We start from the raw sequence: 18,975 nt of genomic DNA on the forward strand, positions 1-18,975 counted from the left end.
AAACTGTGTCCAGGGAGACGGACATTTCGAGAAAAGGATTTACTTTTAAGTTAATGGTGAGATTCATACCAGCTCACACTTCAACCATGCCGCACAACATGGCAATTAATATAACACATGCCTACAAGCATGACCATTGCAGCAACGTGCTGAAAACAATTTTAACACAACACCTGTGTGAAACTTACAACTATATAACAAACTGCAGGGAAAGAACGCACTGGGCTGGGTGCCCAGCATCCTCTACGGACTAGGAGAAAAGGATTTACCGGTAGGTATTAAAATCCTGTTTTCTCATACGTCCTAGAGGATGCTGGGGTCCACTTCAGTACCATGGGGTTATACCAAAGTTCCAGTACGGGCGGGAGAGTGTGGACAACCCTGCAGAACCGATTGACCAAACTTTAGGTCATCAGCGGCCAAGGTGTCAAACTTGTAAAACTTAGCAAACGTGTTTGTCCCCGACCAAGTAGCTGCTCAGCAAAGCTGTAATGCCGAGACCCCCCGGGCAGCCGCCCAGGATGAGCCCACCTTCCTTGTAGAATGGGCATTCACCGAATTCGGTATCGGCAATCCTGCCGTGGAATGAGCGTGCTGAATCGTACCTCTGATCCAGCGCGCAATCGTCTGCTTAGAATTAGGGCACCCAATCTTGTTGGGATCACACAGGACAAACAGTGCCTCTGTTTTCTTTATCCGAGCTGTTCTCGTGACATAAATTTTCAACGCTCTGACCACATCCAGAGACTTTGAAGCAGCTAAGGTGTCAGTAGCCACTGGCACCACAATAGGTTGGTTCACATGGAAGGAAGAAACCACCTTTGGAAGAAATTGCTGACGAGTTCGTAGTTCAGCCCTATCTTCATGGAAGATTAAATAAGGGCTCTTGTGAGATAAAGCCCCTAACTCAGACACCCTCCTTGCGGATGCCAAGGCCAACAGCATGACCACTTTCCAAGTGAGAAACTTTAACTCCACCTCCTGGAGAGGTTCAAACCAATGTGATTGAAGGAACCGCAACACCACATTAAGATCCCACGGTGCTGTAGGAGGCACAAAAGTAGGCTGGATGTGCAGAACCCCCTTCACGTACGTCTGAACTTCAGGAAGGGAGACCAGTTGTTTCTGAAAGAAAAACGGACAAAGCCGAAATTTGGACCTTGATTGAACCCAATCTTAAGCCTGCATCCCCACCCGCCTGAAGAAAATGGAGAAAACGTCCCAACTGAAATTCTCCGTTGGAGCCTTCTTGGTTTCACACCAAGACACATATTTTCTCCAAATATGGTGGTAATGTCTAGACATTACTCCTTCGTGGCCTGAATAAGCGTGGGAATGACTTATTTGGGAATACCCTCTCGGGCTAGGATCCGGCGTTCAACAGCCATGCCGTCAAACGTAGCCGGGGTAAGTCTTGTTACATGCACGGCCCCTGCCGCAACAGGTCCTCGCGAAGAGGAAGAGGCCGAGGATCTTCTATGAGTAACTCCTGAAGATCTGGACACCAAGCCCTCCTTGGCCAGTCTGGGACAATGAGGATCGCTCGAATCCCCGTTCTTCTTATGATCTTGAGAATCTTTGGTATTAGCGGAAGTGGAGGGAACACATACACTGACCAAAACACCCACTGGGTCACTAGTGCATCCACTGCTATTGCTTGTGGGTCTCTCGACCTGGAACAATATCTCTGAAGCTTCTTGTTGAGACGAGATGCCATCATGTCTACTTGGGGAACTCCCCAATGACCCGTCACCTCTGCGAAGACTTCTTGGTGGAGGCCCTATTCTCCTGGGTGGAGATCGTGTCTGCTGAGGAAGTCCGCTTCCCAGTTGTCCACTTCCGGAATGAAAATTGCCGACAGAGCTCTTGCACGTCTTTCTGCCCAGGAGGAGTATCTTTGTCACCTCTGCCATTGCCGCTCTGCTTTTCGTTCCGGACTGACGGTTTATGTACGCCACTGCTGTTACATTGTCTGACTGGACCTGTATGGGTGGATCTTGAAAAAGATGCACAGCTTGTAGAAGGCCGTTGTAAATGGCTCTCAACTCCAGAACATTTATGTGAAGATAGGTTTTTTTGACCTGACCATCTTCCTTGGAAGCTTTCCCCTTTTGTAACTGCTTCCCAGCTTCTGAGATTTGCATCCGTGGTTACTAGGACCCAATCCTGAATCCCGAACCTGCGCCCTTCCAGGAGGTGAGAACTGTGAAGCCACCACAGGAGCGAAAATCTGACTTTGGATGACGGGAGTATCCTCTGATGGATGTGTAGATGGGATCCGGACCACTTGTCCAATGGGTCCCTCTGGAATACTCTGGCATGGAATCGGCCGAACTGTAGGGCCTCGTAGGCCACCACCATCTTTCCCAACAAACGTATGCACTGATGGATCGACACCCTTGTTGGTTTTAGAATTTGTTTGACCATTCTCTGGATTTCTAGAGCCTTTTCTACTGGAATACCCTCTGTACTTCTGTGTCCAGTATCATCCCCAGAAACGATAATCTTGTCGTCGGTTCCAACTGTGACTTTGGAAAATGTATGATCCAACCGTGCTGTTGAAGTACTGTCAGGGAGAGTGCAATGCTCTGCACTAACTTTTCCTTGGACCTCGCCTTTATCAGGAGATCGTCCAGGTAAGGAATTATGTTGACTCCTTGCTTTCGAAGGAGGACCATCATCTCCGCCATCACCTTGGTAAATACCCTCGGTGCCGTGGACAGCCAGAATGGTAAAGTTTGAAATTGGTAATGACAATACTGCACTGCGAATCTCATATAAGCTTGATGCAGAGGATAGATAGGAACATGTAAGTAGGCATCTTTTATGTCCACTGACACCATGAAGACCTTCTCCTCCAGACTGGAAATCACTGCCCTTAGAGATTCCATCTTGAATTTGAACCTTTGTAGGTAGAGATTCAGTGTTTTCAGGTTCAGAATCGGTCTGACCGAGCCGTCCGGCTTCGGTACTACGAAAATGCTTGAATAAAACCCTTCTCCTTGTTGTGACAAGGGAACCAGGACAATCACTTGATCCAGACATAATTTTTGTATTGCTGCTGATACAACTTCCCTGTCTGGAACAGAAGCTGGTAAGGCCGATTTGAAAAATCGGCATGGGGGAACGTCTTGAAACTCCAACCTGTACCCCTGGGACACTATTTGTACGATCCATGGGTCCAGGCCAGATTGAACCCAAATCTGACTGAAGAGTTTCAGACGTGCCCTCACCTGAGCAGACTCCCGCGAGGGAGCCCCAGCTTCATGCTGAAGATTTTGCAGAAGCAGGGGTTGACTTCTGCTCCTGTGAACCTGGAGACGCCGTGGACTTTTTTTCCCTTTCCCCTTCCTTTACCTGCAAAGAAAGGGGAACCTTTGCCCTTTTTGTATTTATTGGGCCGAAAGGACTGCATCTGAGAATGATGCGTCTTTTTTTGCCGGCACTGGAGCATTAGGGAGAAATGTCGACTTACCTGCGGTAGCTGCAGAAACTAAGGCATCCAGACCATCTCCAAACAAAGCCTCGCCCTTGTACGGGAGAGCCTCCATATTCCTTTTGGAATCCGCATCTGCATTCCGTTGGCGAATCCACAACGCCCTACGAGCTGAAATCGCCATGGTAGCGGCTCTTGATCCCAAGAGACCGATATCTTTCATGGCTTCCAGCATGTATGCAGCTGCGTCCTTGATATGACCTAACGTTAGGAGTATCTCGTTTCTATCTATTGTGTCGATGTCTGATGACAAGTTTTCTGACCACTTTTCTATAGCACTACTCACCCATGCACAGGCAATGGTAGGCCTGAGTAGTGTCCCATTGGTCACATAAATAGATTTCAACGTAGTCTCTAACTTGCGGTCTGCCGGCTCCTTTAGTGAAGCCGTCCCAGGCGCAGGGAGAATCACCTTTTTTGTTAACCTTGACAGAGCACTGTCTAAAATGGGGGGTGACTCCCACCTTTTCCTGTCTTCTACAGGAAAGGGGTAAACTTCCTGAATCCTTTTGGGAATCTGGAATTTCTTCTCAGGGTTTGTCCAGACTCCCTCTAAGAGTCCGTTCAGTTCATAAGATGGAGGGAAAGTTACATTAGGCTTCTTCTCTTTATTAAAGTAAGCCTTCTCCTGTGGTAAAGGAGGGGGCTCCATAACCTCTAACACCTCCCTTATAGCAACAATCATGTATTGAATGTTTTTTTGACAATTTTGGATCAATTGCCCTGGAATCACTGGTGTCGACACAGGAATCAGAGTCCGTGTCTGTATCAGTTTGTGCTACTTGTGCAAATGACCTTTTTTGTGAACCAGAGGGGTCCCCTGTGGATGAAAAGGCAGAACTATTAAAAAATCATGTCTTCCACGGATTTTCTCCAGTTTTCTGCATGAGACTCAGATTTATCCAATCACTTACTTATATGATTCAAACTATCATGTAATTCTTTCACCCATTCAGGCTCGTTGTGCGACGGCAGAGCCACTACATTACATCCTTGTGTCCCTAAAATGGCTTCCTCAGGGGAAGAGCTCCCTGCCTCAGACAAGTTACACACGTGCAAAATCACACCACAGACACTCCGGGGCTACTGGAGACAGACCCACAGTAAAATCTGTCAGAGGGACACAGAAAATAATTTGCCAGTGCACAACTCAGCGCCAAAATAACAAATCCCTGTGTATCGTATTTTATACACAGAGACCTTTCAAGCGCTTATATAATGCCAATAATAGGATTTAGCACCGAAATAAATACACTCCCATCCCCCCTTTTTTGCACCCTGATACTTGGTCAGATAAGGAGAGGAGGATCGGCGTGTCTTCCCTTGCTGTTTGCTGGGCGGAAATGGCGCCGAGAAGTGTGCTGGCTGCTTGAGGAAGAAGCTCCGCCCCCTGCAATGGCGCGTTTCCCCTCAGGCATTACAGATGATCTTTATACTGGCGGGGGTGTAGGACAGTGTAAAACAGAGTATGCTACATTTTGGCAGTGAGAGTAGGGTTCATGCTGTCCATGGTGCCCCGCGCCCTGCTGGGCTCTGTGTATATGGAGAGTATGCTCGCGCAGCATTCCCGCTCGCTGCTCGGTACCTTAAGCCGTCACGATGACCGTAGGTCCCCCTCTGCAGATCTCCGGTAACACTACTTACCAGTCTTCTGACTTCTGGCTCTGTTAGGGGGGTGACAGCGTGCTGTCGGAGTGAGCACATAGCCGCAGCTAGTGTTCAGTACACTTCAGGAGCTAATGGTGTCCTGTAAGCAGAAGCAGAGCCATGAAACTATATAGGAAGTTGGTTCCTACTTCTTCCCTCTAAGTCCCACGAAGCAGGGAGGCTGTTGCCAGCAGTCTCCCTGTAAAATAAAAAACCTAAACAAAGTCTTTTAGTGAAACTCAGTAGAGCTCCACTACAGTGCGACCAGTCTGCCTGGGCACATTTTCTAAACTGAGGTCTGGAGGAGGGGCATAGAGGGAGGAGCCAGTTCACACTCTGGAAAAGTCTTAAAGTGCCCATGGCTCCTGCGGAACCATCTATACCCCATGGTACTGAAGTGGACCCCAGCATCTCTAGGACGTATGAGAAAGGAATGTATGTATTTATTTATTCCAGCACAAAAGTAAACAGTTTTAGGATGTAGAGCATTTATTCCCATAATCCATATATTGCATGGTGATATTGAAATGCTGCAATTATACAGTAATTCTGACTTGCATCTTTACTCCATATGAAGGATAATTTGAACTCTTTCCCAGTGGCAAATTTCCCATTAGGCACGAGAGGCACGTGCCTAGGGGCAGCACTTGTTTGGGGGCGGCTCTTGGATGCCTGTGTTGGTACTGTCAGCCCAAAAAGTACCAGTAACTGCAAAATATTTCCACTGTACCATATGCCATCTTGAATGGAGTGTAAATGGGTTGCACATGCACATACTGCCCCTGTAAGCTGCCCTACTTAGTAAATATGTTATACATAATTAAAAATAAAAAAAGTCATCGTTTTTTTTATTATTATTCTATTAAATTGACTATAATCAAATGAAGGCTTATAACCAATCAATAAAAATAGTAAAATTAGGCAGGCAGGGGGGCAGCCGTTACTGTTGTGCCTAGGGGTGCCCTCACCCCTAAATACGCCCATGGTCTTTCCCCCATGCTATATATTGTATCTGAAGAGCTAACTTTAATGATGAATTACAAATGTAATGAATAAGAATCATGAATCGATACTCATCAGCATAGTCATACCAGAATAAAACAGACAACCTGTACAATCTAATTAACACAGCAGACTACAGTCCCCATTACTACCAAGGGGGACTTTGGTCTGACCCCTATGTACAGTACCAAACTCTGAAAAGCAGAGCTTTATCAGTTTGGCCCTGATATCTTTACCTCTGTCCCTGTGAGTTATATTAAGTACATAGAAGGGGATATTTTGTTTAAAATGTAAAAGTCTGTTGTGAAACGTACTGTTAAGAATCTCTATCTTAAGTCTTACCCATTACGCATCTTACCCATTTTTGTCTCTAGCTCTTAGCCAAGGCTGGCCGCTGCCTTCATCCAATAACAGATACTGTTCTCCTTTGTGTAATGGCAGGTCCTGAGCATTCATTGGTGTGAAATCATACATTGCTACTATTTTGTGGGTTCCTAAAGAAGGTGCAACATCTGTTGGAGCAGGTGGGAGTGGTTTTTCAGCCTTTACCTGTTTAAAGACAAAAATTAAAGATTGTCGTTGATTTGTAACCACCCAATAATTATACACAATTTCTGAGGTTCTGTGGAAATGTGAAAATGTAACTGTTGGAAAGGATACAAATCATTGCAAATCTCACTTTATAGTTGTACCTTCAAACAAACACAGACACTGATGATGCATAGTGAGTACTACACCAGTTGGCATAGCGTATATTCTTCCTGAGCTTGCCAAGAGTAGTGGGCGCACACATATGTACCCCTGCAGATATGCTTGACATTGTCAGTGGACATTTTAAAGTAGACCAATTACAGTATTGGAGTGTTGCCACAATTGCAATCACATGCAGACAAGAAAAAGACACATATTACCTACTCCTAACTCTTCTACTTTTCCTGCCATCTCTACTCCCCAATTAGTGCCCCTCTATTTGTGGTTGCCCCTTCCCTCTAGGCAGCGGTGCCGGAACAGTTCGTGGTTGGGGGGGGCATAGTAAAAAATAGATTTTGTGGCCCTCCCCCCCGATTCGCCACCCCCGAACCCCGTGCAAGGAGCACAAACCTCCAGATCGATCCCCGCGGAGACTCTTACTTTAAAAGGGCCGGCGCCAAAGCGTACTGCCCCATCCTGTGTCCTCGCCAGCTCTTCAGTTCACTCTTCAGGGATACATTACTAGGAGGAGGCGTGGCCATGCTGCGCCTGCTGGGACATCCCCGCCTCCTTCCAGTAGTACATCAGTGAAGAACCGGCTAGGACTGGACAGAGGGCAGCACACAGCGGCGCCGCTGGCAGATTTAAAGTAGGAGTCTCTCAGCGGGGAACCGGAAGTAAGTTCTCCCCCTCCCCAGCGGCTGCGCCTCTTACATGTTTGGGAGGGGGGCATGCTGCCCCTTTGCCCCCCCTCGTTCCGACGCCACTGCCTCTAGGTGGTAAGCTTTCATAAGTGTGGCCCTCTTCCTTTGTAATTTTCCTCCTAACACTGCATCATCCCATGTCTCTCAGATTATTGAGTCCGTGCTCATAAACACAGGCCTAATTCACACAAATCCTACTTTTATCACTGATGCTCACTGCCTTGTCAGTAGCTTGAACACCAGTTTTAGGTTCTATTTATACTATGTTAATTTGCTGTAGCTTGGTTATTGTATAATGTTGTACTATTGAATTATGTAATATTTGTTGTAGTTTGTGTATATTTTAGTATTAACAGTGTTCTCTATTCACAATTTGTGGTGCCTTACAAATATAACCTGGTAATAATATACATCTTGGAATTATTATTTGCGGATGGTCAGGGGCAGGTGCATATAACAGATGTTGATGATTTGATGATGTTTTCCATCAGTAGCAATTCACTTGTAATTGACGATGCTGAAGTTAGCGTCTTATTCGGCCAGCTTCTTATTCACTTCTTATTCACTTCTTATTCGAGCTCCAGCTTCTTATTCAAAATATTTAGTTTTGCAAGGGTTAACTAGTCTTGGGCCACAAATTTGACCCCTGAAATCAACAGAGGGTGATCACTTGCATGTGACCCACTTGTATTTTGCCTGGCCCAACGCTGTTTTGGGCATGAAATACACTGGCAAAGTGGGCACAAACACCATATTTTACCATTTTGAATAAGTAGTTGTAGTTTTGCAAGGGTGAACTAGTCTTGGGCCACAAATTTGACACCTGAAATCAACAGAGGGTGGTCACTTACATATCACCCACTTGTATTTTGTTTGGCCCAACGCTGTTTTGGGCATGAAATACACTGGCAAAGTGGGCACACACACACACCATATTTTGCCATTTTGAATAAGTAGCTGTAGTTTTGCAAGGGTTAACTAGTCTTGGGCCACAAATTTGACACCTGAAATCAACAGAGGGTGGTCACTTACATATCACCCACTTGTGTTTTGTTTGGCCCAATGCTGTTTTGGGCATGAAATACACTGGCAAAGTGGGCACACACACCATATTTTGCCATTTAGAATAAGTAGCTGTAGTTTTGCAAGGGTTAACTAGTCTTGGGCCACAAATTTGACCCCTGAAATCAACAGAGGGTGGTCACTTGCATGTGACCCCCTTGTATTTTGCCTGTCCCAACGCTGTTTTGGGCATGAAATACACTGGCAAAGTGGGCACAAACACCATATTTTACCATTTTGAATAAGTAGCTGTAGTTTTGCAAGGGTTAACCAGTCTTGGGCCACAAATTTGACACCTGAAATCAACAGAGGGTGGTCACTTACATATCACCCACTTGTATTTTGTTTGGCCCAACGCTGTTTTGGGCATGAAATACACTGGCAAAGTGGGCACACACACCATATTTTGCTATTTTGAATAAGTAGCTGTAGTTTTGCAAGGGTTAACTAGTCTTGGGCCACAAATTTGACACCTGAAATCAACAGAGGGTGGTCACTTACATATCACCCACTTGTATTTTGCTTGGTTCAACGCTGTTTTGGGCATGAAATACACCGGCAAAAAGGGCACACACACCATATTTTGCCATTTTGAATAAGTAGCTGTAGTTTTGCAAGGGTTAACCAGTCTTGGGCCACAAATTTGACACCAGAAATCAACAGAGGGTGGTCACTTACATATCACCCACTTGTATTTTGTTTGGCCCAACGCTGTTTTGGGCATGAAATACACTGGCAAAGTGGGCACACACACCATATTTTGCTATTTTGAATAAGTAGCTGTAGTTTTGCAAGGGTTAACTAGTCTTGGGCCACAAATTTGACACCTGAAATCAACAGAGCGTGGTCACTTACATATGACTCGCTTGTCTTTTGTCTGGCCCAATGCTGTTTTGGGCATGAAATACACTGGCAAAGTGGGCACACACACCATATTTTACCATTTTGAATAAGTAGCTGTAGTTTTGCAAGGGTTAACCAGTCTTGGGCCACAAATTTGACACCTGAAATCAGGAGCCTGCAATACAGGCTCTGCGCATAAAGCTTTTCTTAAATTCTGCAAAGTAGTCTCTGCGGGCCTAGGGGGTAATTCAGACTGCATCACTGCAGCGGCAGCGATCGCAGTCTGAATTACTTTGTGGAGTGCGCCCTGCGCGTGCGCACTCCGGGAGCCCAGTGAGATTCTATCAGCATCTCAGGGCTTCGATCGCCTCTGCCTGATTGACAGGCAGAGGCGGTCACGTGGTGGGAAGGGGCATGCCACCGGCTTTAGAACCAATGTCCGGACAACAGAGGCCTGTCTGGACCGTTGGGGGGCGGCCCAATGCAGCTACGTGGTGTTACACACAGCCTCTGCGACCCGGGATGTGGCGAGTAGCAGACTGCCAGCGTGCAGGAGCTTCGTTTGCAGGGAGTTACTCATCAGGTACAAAATCATCGACACCGTGCAATGGTTTTGTACCTGTGCGAGGGGGGGCTAGGGCCAGTCATGCGGGGCGGACTAGCCTTGTGCTGGGCATCCATCCGCATGTCAGAGTACATGATTGTAGATGTGCTACATTTAGCACATCTGTGATTAGATCTTGTCTGGGGACTGTTTCCTCAGACATTCAGTGAATGATGCTGCCCTGTGGCAAATTTGCGCATGAACCTACGCAGTGGCGGAACAAGACCATGGTGGGCCCAGGTGCAACAAAATGCATTGCCCCAGCCCCCCCAAGATCCAAAACATGTGTGTAAAAAAATAGGGCATGGTCTCATTGAAAAGCGGTGTGGGCACACAATAGTACCACCAATTCAAATGATGCCACACAGTAGTGCAACCTTGTTACATTACACCGATTTACATTACATTACACTGAACAGTAGTACTCCTTATATACGTTACACTACACAGTAGTGCTCCTGAAACACGTTATGGCACACAGTACTGCTTCTTATACACATTACGCCACATAGTAGAGCTCCTTCTACACGTTACGCCACACAGTAGTGCTCCTTATACACATTACAACACACAGTAGTGCCTCTTATACATGTTAAGCCACACAGTAGTATTCTTAATATACGTTATACCACACAGTAGTGCTCCTGATACACGTTACTCCACACAGTACTGCTCCTTATACATGTTATGCAACACAGTAGAGCTCCTTATACACGTTACAACACACAGTAATGGTCCTTATACACTTTACGCCACACAATAGTGCTCCTTATACACGTTACGCCACACAGTGGTGCTTCTTATAGACGTTACACCACACAGCAATACCCCTTATACAGGTTACGCCACACAGTAGAGCTCCTTATACACATTACGCCACACAGTAGAGCTCCTTTTACACGTAACGCCAATATAGTAGGCACTACGGTAAAGTTTTAGGGTTAGGCTGCTGTGGGGGGGGGGGGAGTGAGGCACTGGGGTGGTGGCTAGGGTTAGGCTGTGGGGAGGGGAAAAGGTTAAGGTTAGCTACTAGGGAAAGGTTTAGGGATTAGGGATAATGGGGAAAATACTCACCAGGACACTGCTGAGACATCGCCAATGCAATGTGATCCAGAAAAAGGCACTGCTGTCACCGGTATAAAGTACGAAACTGCTATATCACAAGGGACTGTTTGTTGACAGTTCTTCATGTTGACATAATGAATATCAATATGATAACTGTCGGCCAATTGTATCCAACTCCCACAAAAACTTCGGAGACTTCTCACTGTATAAAGATGGGACAATTCCTTTGTACAAGGATACACAAGGCCCATGGAGACAGATGCCCACACTATGCATCATGCAGCCAGCAGCAGCACATGCACCCTGGGTGACAACACATGACCCTGTGCCTGGCTGCCTTAGTGGGGTCACTCTATGCTGTGCTGTATGTTATATGTCACTGCACAATCACCATTACTATTTGCAGAGAGACCAGCTTACTGTAACAACCCCGCCCACCACCTCCCAATCTCCGCCCCCTCAATGTAGGCTCCGCCTCTTCGAGGTCCGCGATTCTTAGTTTGCAGGATGAAATGTACAATTAGAAAAATGTATAATAAAATAAAAATAAATAAACACACAGCTGCCTGACCGCCTTACAAGGAATGCTGCTGCACTACCTCAGATACTCTACAGTTTAGCCGCATGGTCACGTGATGCTCCGGCTCCGGTAGCAAAAAGAAACAGCTGGGCTGCCCGTGAACGAGAGGGGAAGATGGCCCCTTCTCCTTCTCCAGACTCCTCCACTGCATCCTCCTCCCCCTCTGGCCAGACTGTAGCTCTGCACACCAGCTCAGCCTCATTCTGTTAAGGGGAACCGGCGGCTTGCAGCGCGCCGGCAGGTGGCATGTAATGAGTCAGTCTGACTCATTGTAGTGCCTCCGGCTGTGGGCCCCTTCATCGTGGAGGGGCCCTGGTGCATTGCACCAGTTGCACCGCTGCAAGTTCCACCCCTGAACCTACGATAATAGCCCACCAGACCAAAGAATATCCTGAGTTGCGACATACATTTTAGCTTAGGCCATGTGAAGACTGCTTCCACCTTGCTGGGTTGAGGTTTAACTTACCCTTGGCATACAATATACCCCAGATACTTTGCCTCCACAGTTATGATGGCACACTTCTCCAGGTTAGCTGTGAACCCTTGTGCCTGTAGAGACTGTAATACTGCATCCACCTTTGGAAGGTGCGACTGGGACAAACCCACTGTGGTAGAGAAGGCTGTTGTTGCTTTGGCAGCTTCCATCAGAGGAATTTGCCAGTACCCATTCAGTAAATCTAGCGTAGTTAGATACTGGCTTATTGCTAAGTTTTGTACTAGTTCATCAACCCGGGGCATAGGATAGGAATCAAACCAAGGAACTTTATTTAACTTTCTGAAGTCATTACAGAATCTCAAAGCTCCAAAAGGCTTGGGCTCTAAAAAAAATGGGATTATTCCATTCACTGTTTGACTACTCTATGACCCCCAAGCACTGCATCACTTCCAGTTCCCGTTTTACTGCTGCCTGTTGGGCCTCAGATATACAATATGGCCTTTGTTTTATCACCCCCCTGGGTGGAGTAACATTGGCATGCTGTATGATTTGAGTTTTCCCCAGGAGGGCAGAGAACACAACCTGGTACTGTGCTACTAAGTTTACCACTTCTTGTTTCTGGCTAGGACTCAAAGTTACTTCAGTAGGCACCTGACGTTCTGGGGTTTTCATGGCCACTAAAGAGGGATGACTGGCACTTTCCAAGGCTTCAACAAATTCACATGGTAGACTTACCTCTTTCCTTCTACCTTCCTGCCGTACCTAGACACAAGTATCAGTACCTTGTTGCCCCTATTGAGAGTCCGGTTGACAGCAGTAACGCCATGACTGCGTTTTTGATCCTGTTGAGCTCTTACCATATGCTTGGTCAGAAGTGGCGCAATTTGCCTTAGACAGCCATACAATTGGGACACAAACTGAACGATGTTAGGCTCTTGGGACGGGATCAGTACTAAATCCCGCAGGATGGGATCCCGGTGGTCGAAATACCGACGCCGGAATTTCGACCACACAATCCCGACAGGGGTGGCGAGCAGAACGCAGCCCCTTGCGGGCTCGCTTCGCTCGCCACGCTGCAGGCACGGTGCCTTGCTATGCTCGGCACACTTTTATATTCTCCCTCTATGGGTGTCGTGGACACCCACGGACGCAGAATATGTTGGGATTGTGCCGGTCTGGGTTCCGGCGTTGGTATTTCGACCGCTGGGATTCCGTTCGGCGGGATCTTGACCGCATCCCCTTGGGACAATTGCTGCTCCCACCCATCTTTTAATAGATCTAGTATCCCTCTGCGTTGTCTACCATAGAGGAGTTTGAAGGGTCTAAACCCCATACAGTCTCTAGATAAAGTCTATATAAATAAAGGATAATAATAATAATAATAATAAAAGAGGCTTGGGGTACCTCTCAAAATGCCAACATTAGCTAAGGTAAGAGTAGGTCCTAATCTCGCTTCTCCTGTGACACTGCCCTTTTCATCATCTGCATAAGGGTTCTGTTAAAGCATTCAACCAAGCCATCTGTCTGCGGGTGGTAAACCGAAATGGTAATTCTATCCACCTTTAACAGGCGACACAGGTATTTCATTAATTTAGACACAAAAGGGGTACCTTAGTCGGTCAGGACCTCTATTGGTATTCCTAGATGGGTATACAGCATCAAGAACTCCTGGACAATAGTGCTAGATTTCATGTTACATAGTGGTATGGCCTCCGGGTACCCAGTGGAGTAGTCCACCGTCACCAATATATACTGATGCCCATGATCCGATTTTTCTACTGGCCCCATCAGATCTATAAAAATTGGCTCAATAGGCATGAAAATTATAGTCAGGAAAACCAAGGTCACCCTAAATTCTGTCTGGGGTGCATTCTTTTGGTACACTGGGCATTCCTGACAATATTCTTTTACTGCAGCATGAATGCCTGGCCAGGAGAACCATAGCTGGATACGCTGGAGAGTTTTCCTCTCCCCTAAATGGCCACCCCATAAATGCATGTGAGCTGCCCTCAATACCAGCTGCTCGTGTTTTCGGGGAATCAGCAACTGGTCTACCCTTTTACCTTGCAAATAAGTTACAAGGTAAAAAAAATTGTTTTTCACATAAAGTAAGGTACACCTTCAGGTGGTAAAGCAGAGTTTACCTTACCATTTACCACTACCACATTTTAAAAAGTATTGGACAAGTTGCCATCGTTATGTTGATCTCACCTAAAGTCCTGCAAAGACACTCTTTCGCAAATGGGGGACTAATGTGTCTCAATCTCACTGGCAAGACAGGGCTTTACAGTCATACAACCTTGGCTTCCAGTAGATCTTGGCCCCTGCGACAGCTTAACCTTTGTCTGTCTGCCAATGTCATGCCAGGTAACAAACTCCTGCAACAGTGGGAAGTCCTGGCCAAGGATTAGTGGATAAGGAGGTTTGGAAGCTACTGTGACTACCATTTTTACTGGTCTTACTTTAAGCACCAACGGCAGGTGCACTCATGGGCATTCTTCTATGTCACCAAGTATGCATAGCATCTTTACCAGAAGCACAACCTGGCCAGACCCGGGAAGAAACAGGTTAGCAGAGATGATAGACAATTCATTGCCAGTATCAACCAAGGCCCAGATATCCCAGCCTTCAATCTGTACCATCAGATGAAACGGTAGTTTCAGCTGGGGAAATAATTCCAGGCGCCATACTGAATACAGGTTGTGCTGTTTTCCCTGAGTTGCAATCCACTAGCTCACCCTGCTTTAGGAAGTACCGCTGTGCATGACTGGGCTCTCTGCACTCAAAACATATGACTGAAGATGGGCTGTTTGGTTTAACAATGGGGATCTGGGTATTGGGCTTTGGTACTGGCTGTAACCCTTGCTTGGCTTTATTAAAATTTCCCAGGGTCAGGAACCTCTCAATCACCATTGCTAGCTCCTCAATTGTCTGGGGGTAAGCCTGCAAAGGTCCAGTGTTTTACACCACGGTCTAATACCCGTATAGCCTGGGCTAGAGCCATCACTTCCACTACCCACTGAGAAGAGTTTTTATCTGTCTGTAACCAGGTTTTACTCAGTTTGGCCAATCATGCCAGTTTGGAGGCTCAGATGGGTTCAGCTGCAACTCATAATATTCTTGGGCTTTGTTGGGATCCGTCACCCCAATCCTGCTGAGTATAGCTTCCTTCAAGCAAGGATAAGAGCTGACTTCAGACAACTTTAACTCAACATAGGCTCTCTATGGCTCCCCTGTGCGATAAGGAGGTAATCTAACCCTTGATTTCTGGTATCAAATATGTCGCCCAAGACTAGTTAACCCTTGCAAAACTACAGCTACATATTCAAAATGGTAAATTATAATATGGTGGTTGTGCCCACTTTCCCAGCGTATTTCATTCACAAATCAATGTTGGGCCAAGCAGAATACAAGTGGGTGATATGTAAGTGACCACATTCTGTTGATTGCAGGTCTCACAATTGTGTCCCAAGACTAGTTAACTCTTGCAAAACTACAGCTACTTATTCAAAATGGTAAAATATGGTGTGTGTGCACACTTTGCCAGTGTATGTCATGCCCAAAACAGCGTTGGGTCAAACAAAATACAGGTGGGTGATATGTAAGTGACCACCCTCTGTTGATTTCAGGTGTCAAATTTGTGGCCCAAGACTGGTTAACCCTTGCGAAACTACAGAAACTTATTCAAAATGGCAAAATATGGTGTGTGTGCCCACTTTGCCAGTGTATTTCATGCCCAAAACAGCGTTGGGCCAAGCAAAATACAAGTGGGTCATATGTAACTGACCACCCTCTGTTGATTTCAGGTGTCAAATTTGTGGCCCAAGACTGGTTAACCCTTGTAAAACTACAGCTACTTATTCAAAATGGCAAAATATGGTGTGTGTGCCCACTTTGCCAGTGTATTTCATGGCCAAAACAGCGTTGGGCCAAGCAAAATACAAGTGGTTCATATGTAAGTGACCACCCTCTGTTGATTTCAGGTGTCAAATTTGTGGCCCAAGACTGGTTAACCCTTGCAAAATTACAGCTACTGTACTTATTCAAAATGGCAAAACATGGTGCGTGTGCCCACTTTGCCAGTGTATTTCATGCCTAAAACAGCGTTGGGCCAAGCAAAATACAAGTGGGTCATATGTAACTGACCACCCTCTGTTGATTTCAGGTGTCAAATTTGTGGCCCAAGACTAGTTAACCCTTGCAAAACTACAGCTACTTATTCAAAATGGCAAAATATGGTGTGTGTGCCCACTTTGCCAGTGTATTTCATGGCCACAACAGCGTTGGGCCAAGCAAAATATAAGTGGGTCATATGTAACTGACCACCCTCTGTTGATTTCAGGTGTCAAATTTGTGGCCCAAGACTGGTTAACCCTTGCAAAACTACAGCTACTTATTCAAAATGGCAAAACATGGTGTGTGTGCCCACTTTGCCAGTGTATTTCATGCCTAAAACAGCGTTGGGCCAAGCAAAATACAAGTGGGTCATATGTAACTGACCACCCTCTGTTGATTTCAGGTGTCAAATTTGTGGCTCAAGACTAGTTAACCCTTGCAAAACTACAGCTACTTATTCAAAATGGCAAAATATGGTGTGTGCCCACTTTGCCAGTGTATTTCATGCCCAAAACAGCGTTGGGCCAAGCAAAATACAAGTGGGTCATATGTAACTGACCACCCTCTGTTGATTTCAGGTGTCAAATTTGTGGCCTAAGACTGGTTAACCCTTGCAAAACTACAGCTACTTATTCAAATTGGCAAAATATGGTGTGTGCCCACTCTGCCAGTGTATTTCATGCCCAAAACAGTGTTGGGCCAGGCAAAATACTAGTGAGTCATATGCAAGGGACCCTACTCTGTTGATTTCAGGTGTCAAATTTGTGACAGAAGATTCATTAACCCTTGCAAAACTGAATGATCTGAATAAGAAGCTGGAGTTCGAATAAGAAGTGAATAAGAAGTGAATAAGAAGCTGGCCGAATAAGAAGCTAACTTCAGCCTCGTTTGTAATTGGCTGTATGTGAACGCTCCTCTGAAAATGATTGGTGCTTTCTTCATCGTTCAGACATAGATTATACTTTTGTGAGAGTAATTAATCAAATATGTTACATTTTTATTTTTGTGTATGAGAGACAGGCAATGGTTTCTGTTGTTTTAGGTAGATTTTTGTAATTGAATTTAGGCCTAATACTGTAGGAAATAGGTTTGTTGCACATAACATAAATGACTTGGGTAGACGTGGGATATACTGTAAATGTCTGTAATGTCAGCCTGTCATAAACCAGATGCATATGTAAATGTTACCAATTAGAATGTTTATGGATCTCTGCATATGGGTGAAAGTACAGTATTTTTACATACAGTATTTTTTTTAAAATTTAATTTACAGTCATTTTGTGACTAATAATATAGTACAGTAATATTCTAATAAACTCTGTTACCCCTTAATAGCAATACCTTCTCTCCTACATTTCATATAGCCTATTAAACTGAAACTGAAAATGCTTACGAGTATTATAGTTTATGACCCTGGACATTCCTAACATTTATGTTAATATTTACCACTCTCATGCTTTGTGTCAATGAAATTCTGTTTCAGTATTTTTTTTATAAGTGTATCTAAAATTGTGTCCAGTAGTTAAGTCTTGTTCGCTTTTTACCTAGAATGTGTTTTTGTTAAAACACAGTGATGAGCCTGTCTCACAGCAAAGGTTAACTGGAATGGGAGGCAATCAGATTTGCTGGCCGTGGGGATCCTGGCTGTCAGGATACCGACGCCGGAATCTCGACACCCGGTACAATGCCGGTGGTCGGAATCACGACTGGTGGCCAGATTCCCCACTTGGCACCACCCGAGGGGGAATAAATTAATGTTGGTCGCCACCGGCCCCACAGCATGGTGAGCGCAGTGAGCTCCCAAGGGAACAGCTGCGCTCGCCACCGGTATTCTGGCTGTCTCCTGACCACCGGGATCCCGACAACTGGGATATCATACTGAATCCACTGAAACCTAGCTTTCATATGTATCCAGAAAGGAATTTGATAACACCATATTATTTGCTTAATAGATATACGGTAATACATTGATAAAGTGTGAAGTAGACTTCCCACAAGGAAGATGTAGGTCTGGGAGCTTGTAGCGCCCACTTGTGGCAGAACTGTTGAACTAGAAATGACCTTCAGGTCATCAAGTCATAGGAATGTACCATATGTTTCTCAATCCTGACCTGGGCAATTCTCCACCTCCTGATTACTATATATAACATAACTTGTTGATTTCTTATATCATGCTAGCCTATAAGCTACATGGCCAAAAGTATGTGGAGACACAAACATCACACCCATAACCCACATAGGTTTTGGGTGTAATTTAATTCCAAAAACATATGTATTAATATAGAGTTGGCCCAACATTTGATGCTATAATAGTCTCCTGTCCTCTGGTAAGGCTTCCACTAGATTTTGGAAAATGGCTGCAGTGTATCTTTCCATTCAACAAAAAAAGCATTAGAGAGGTTGGGTAGTGATATTGGGCAAAAAAGGCTTTGCCCAATAAAGCTTTGCTTACAGGCAGCATCACAAATCATTCCAAAGGTGTTCGATGGGGTTGAGCTTATGGCTCTGTGCAGGCCAGCCTAGTTCTTAGACACCAAACTTGCCAAACCATGTTTTTAACAAATCTTGCTTTGTTCACAGGGGAATTGATGTGTTGATACAGAAAAAGGCATTTCCCAAACTGTTGCCACAAAGTTTGTAAACACAGTTTTCTAGGATATCTTTGCATGCTATAGCATCAGTTGTAAGTGGTTAATGCCTCCCATGTTAGTACAATGCAACTCATGAATA

At 45.4% G+C, this 18,975-nt stretch overlaps 1 protein-coding gene across 1 annotated transcript in view; it reads right to left on the bottom strand.

Moving 5' to 3' along the window:
• BTK (Bruton tyrosine kinase) overlaps positions 1-18,975 on the bottom strand; it is a 403,461-nt gene that overhangs the window by 147,696 nt on the left and 236,790 nt on the right. Inside the window, exon 8 of the mRNA XM_063936954.1 lies at positions 6,504-6,694. Coding sequence (XP_063793024.1) covers positions 6,504-6,694 — 191 coding nt within the window. The remainder of the gene's footprint in view (positions 1-6,503; positions 6,695-18,975) is intronic.

The sequence above is a fragment of the Pseudophryne corroboree genome, chromosome 8 (genome assembly GCF_028390025.1).
Source record: "Pseudophryne corroboree isolate aPseCor3 chromosome 8, aPseCor3.hap2, whole genome shotgun sequence".
Classification (NCBI taxonomy): Eukaryota; Metazoa; Chordata; class Amphibia; order Anura; family Myobatrachidae; genus Pseudophryne; species Pseudophryne corroboree.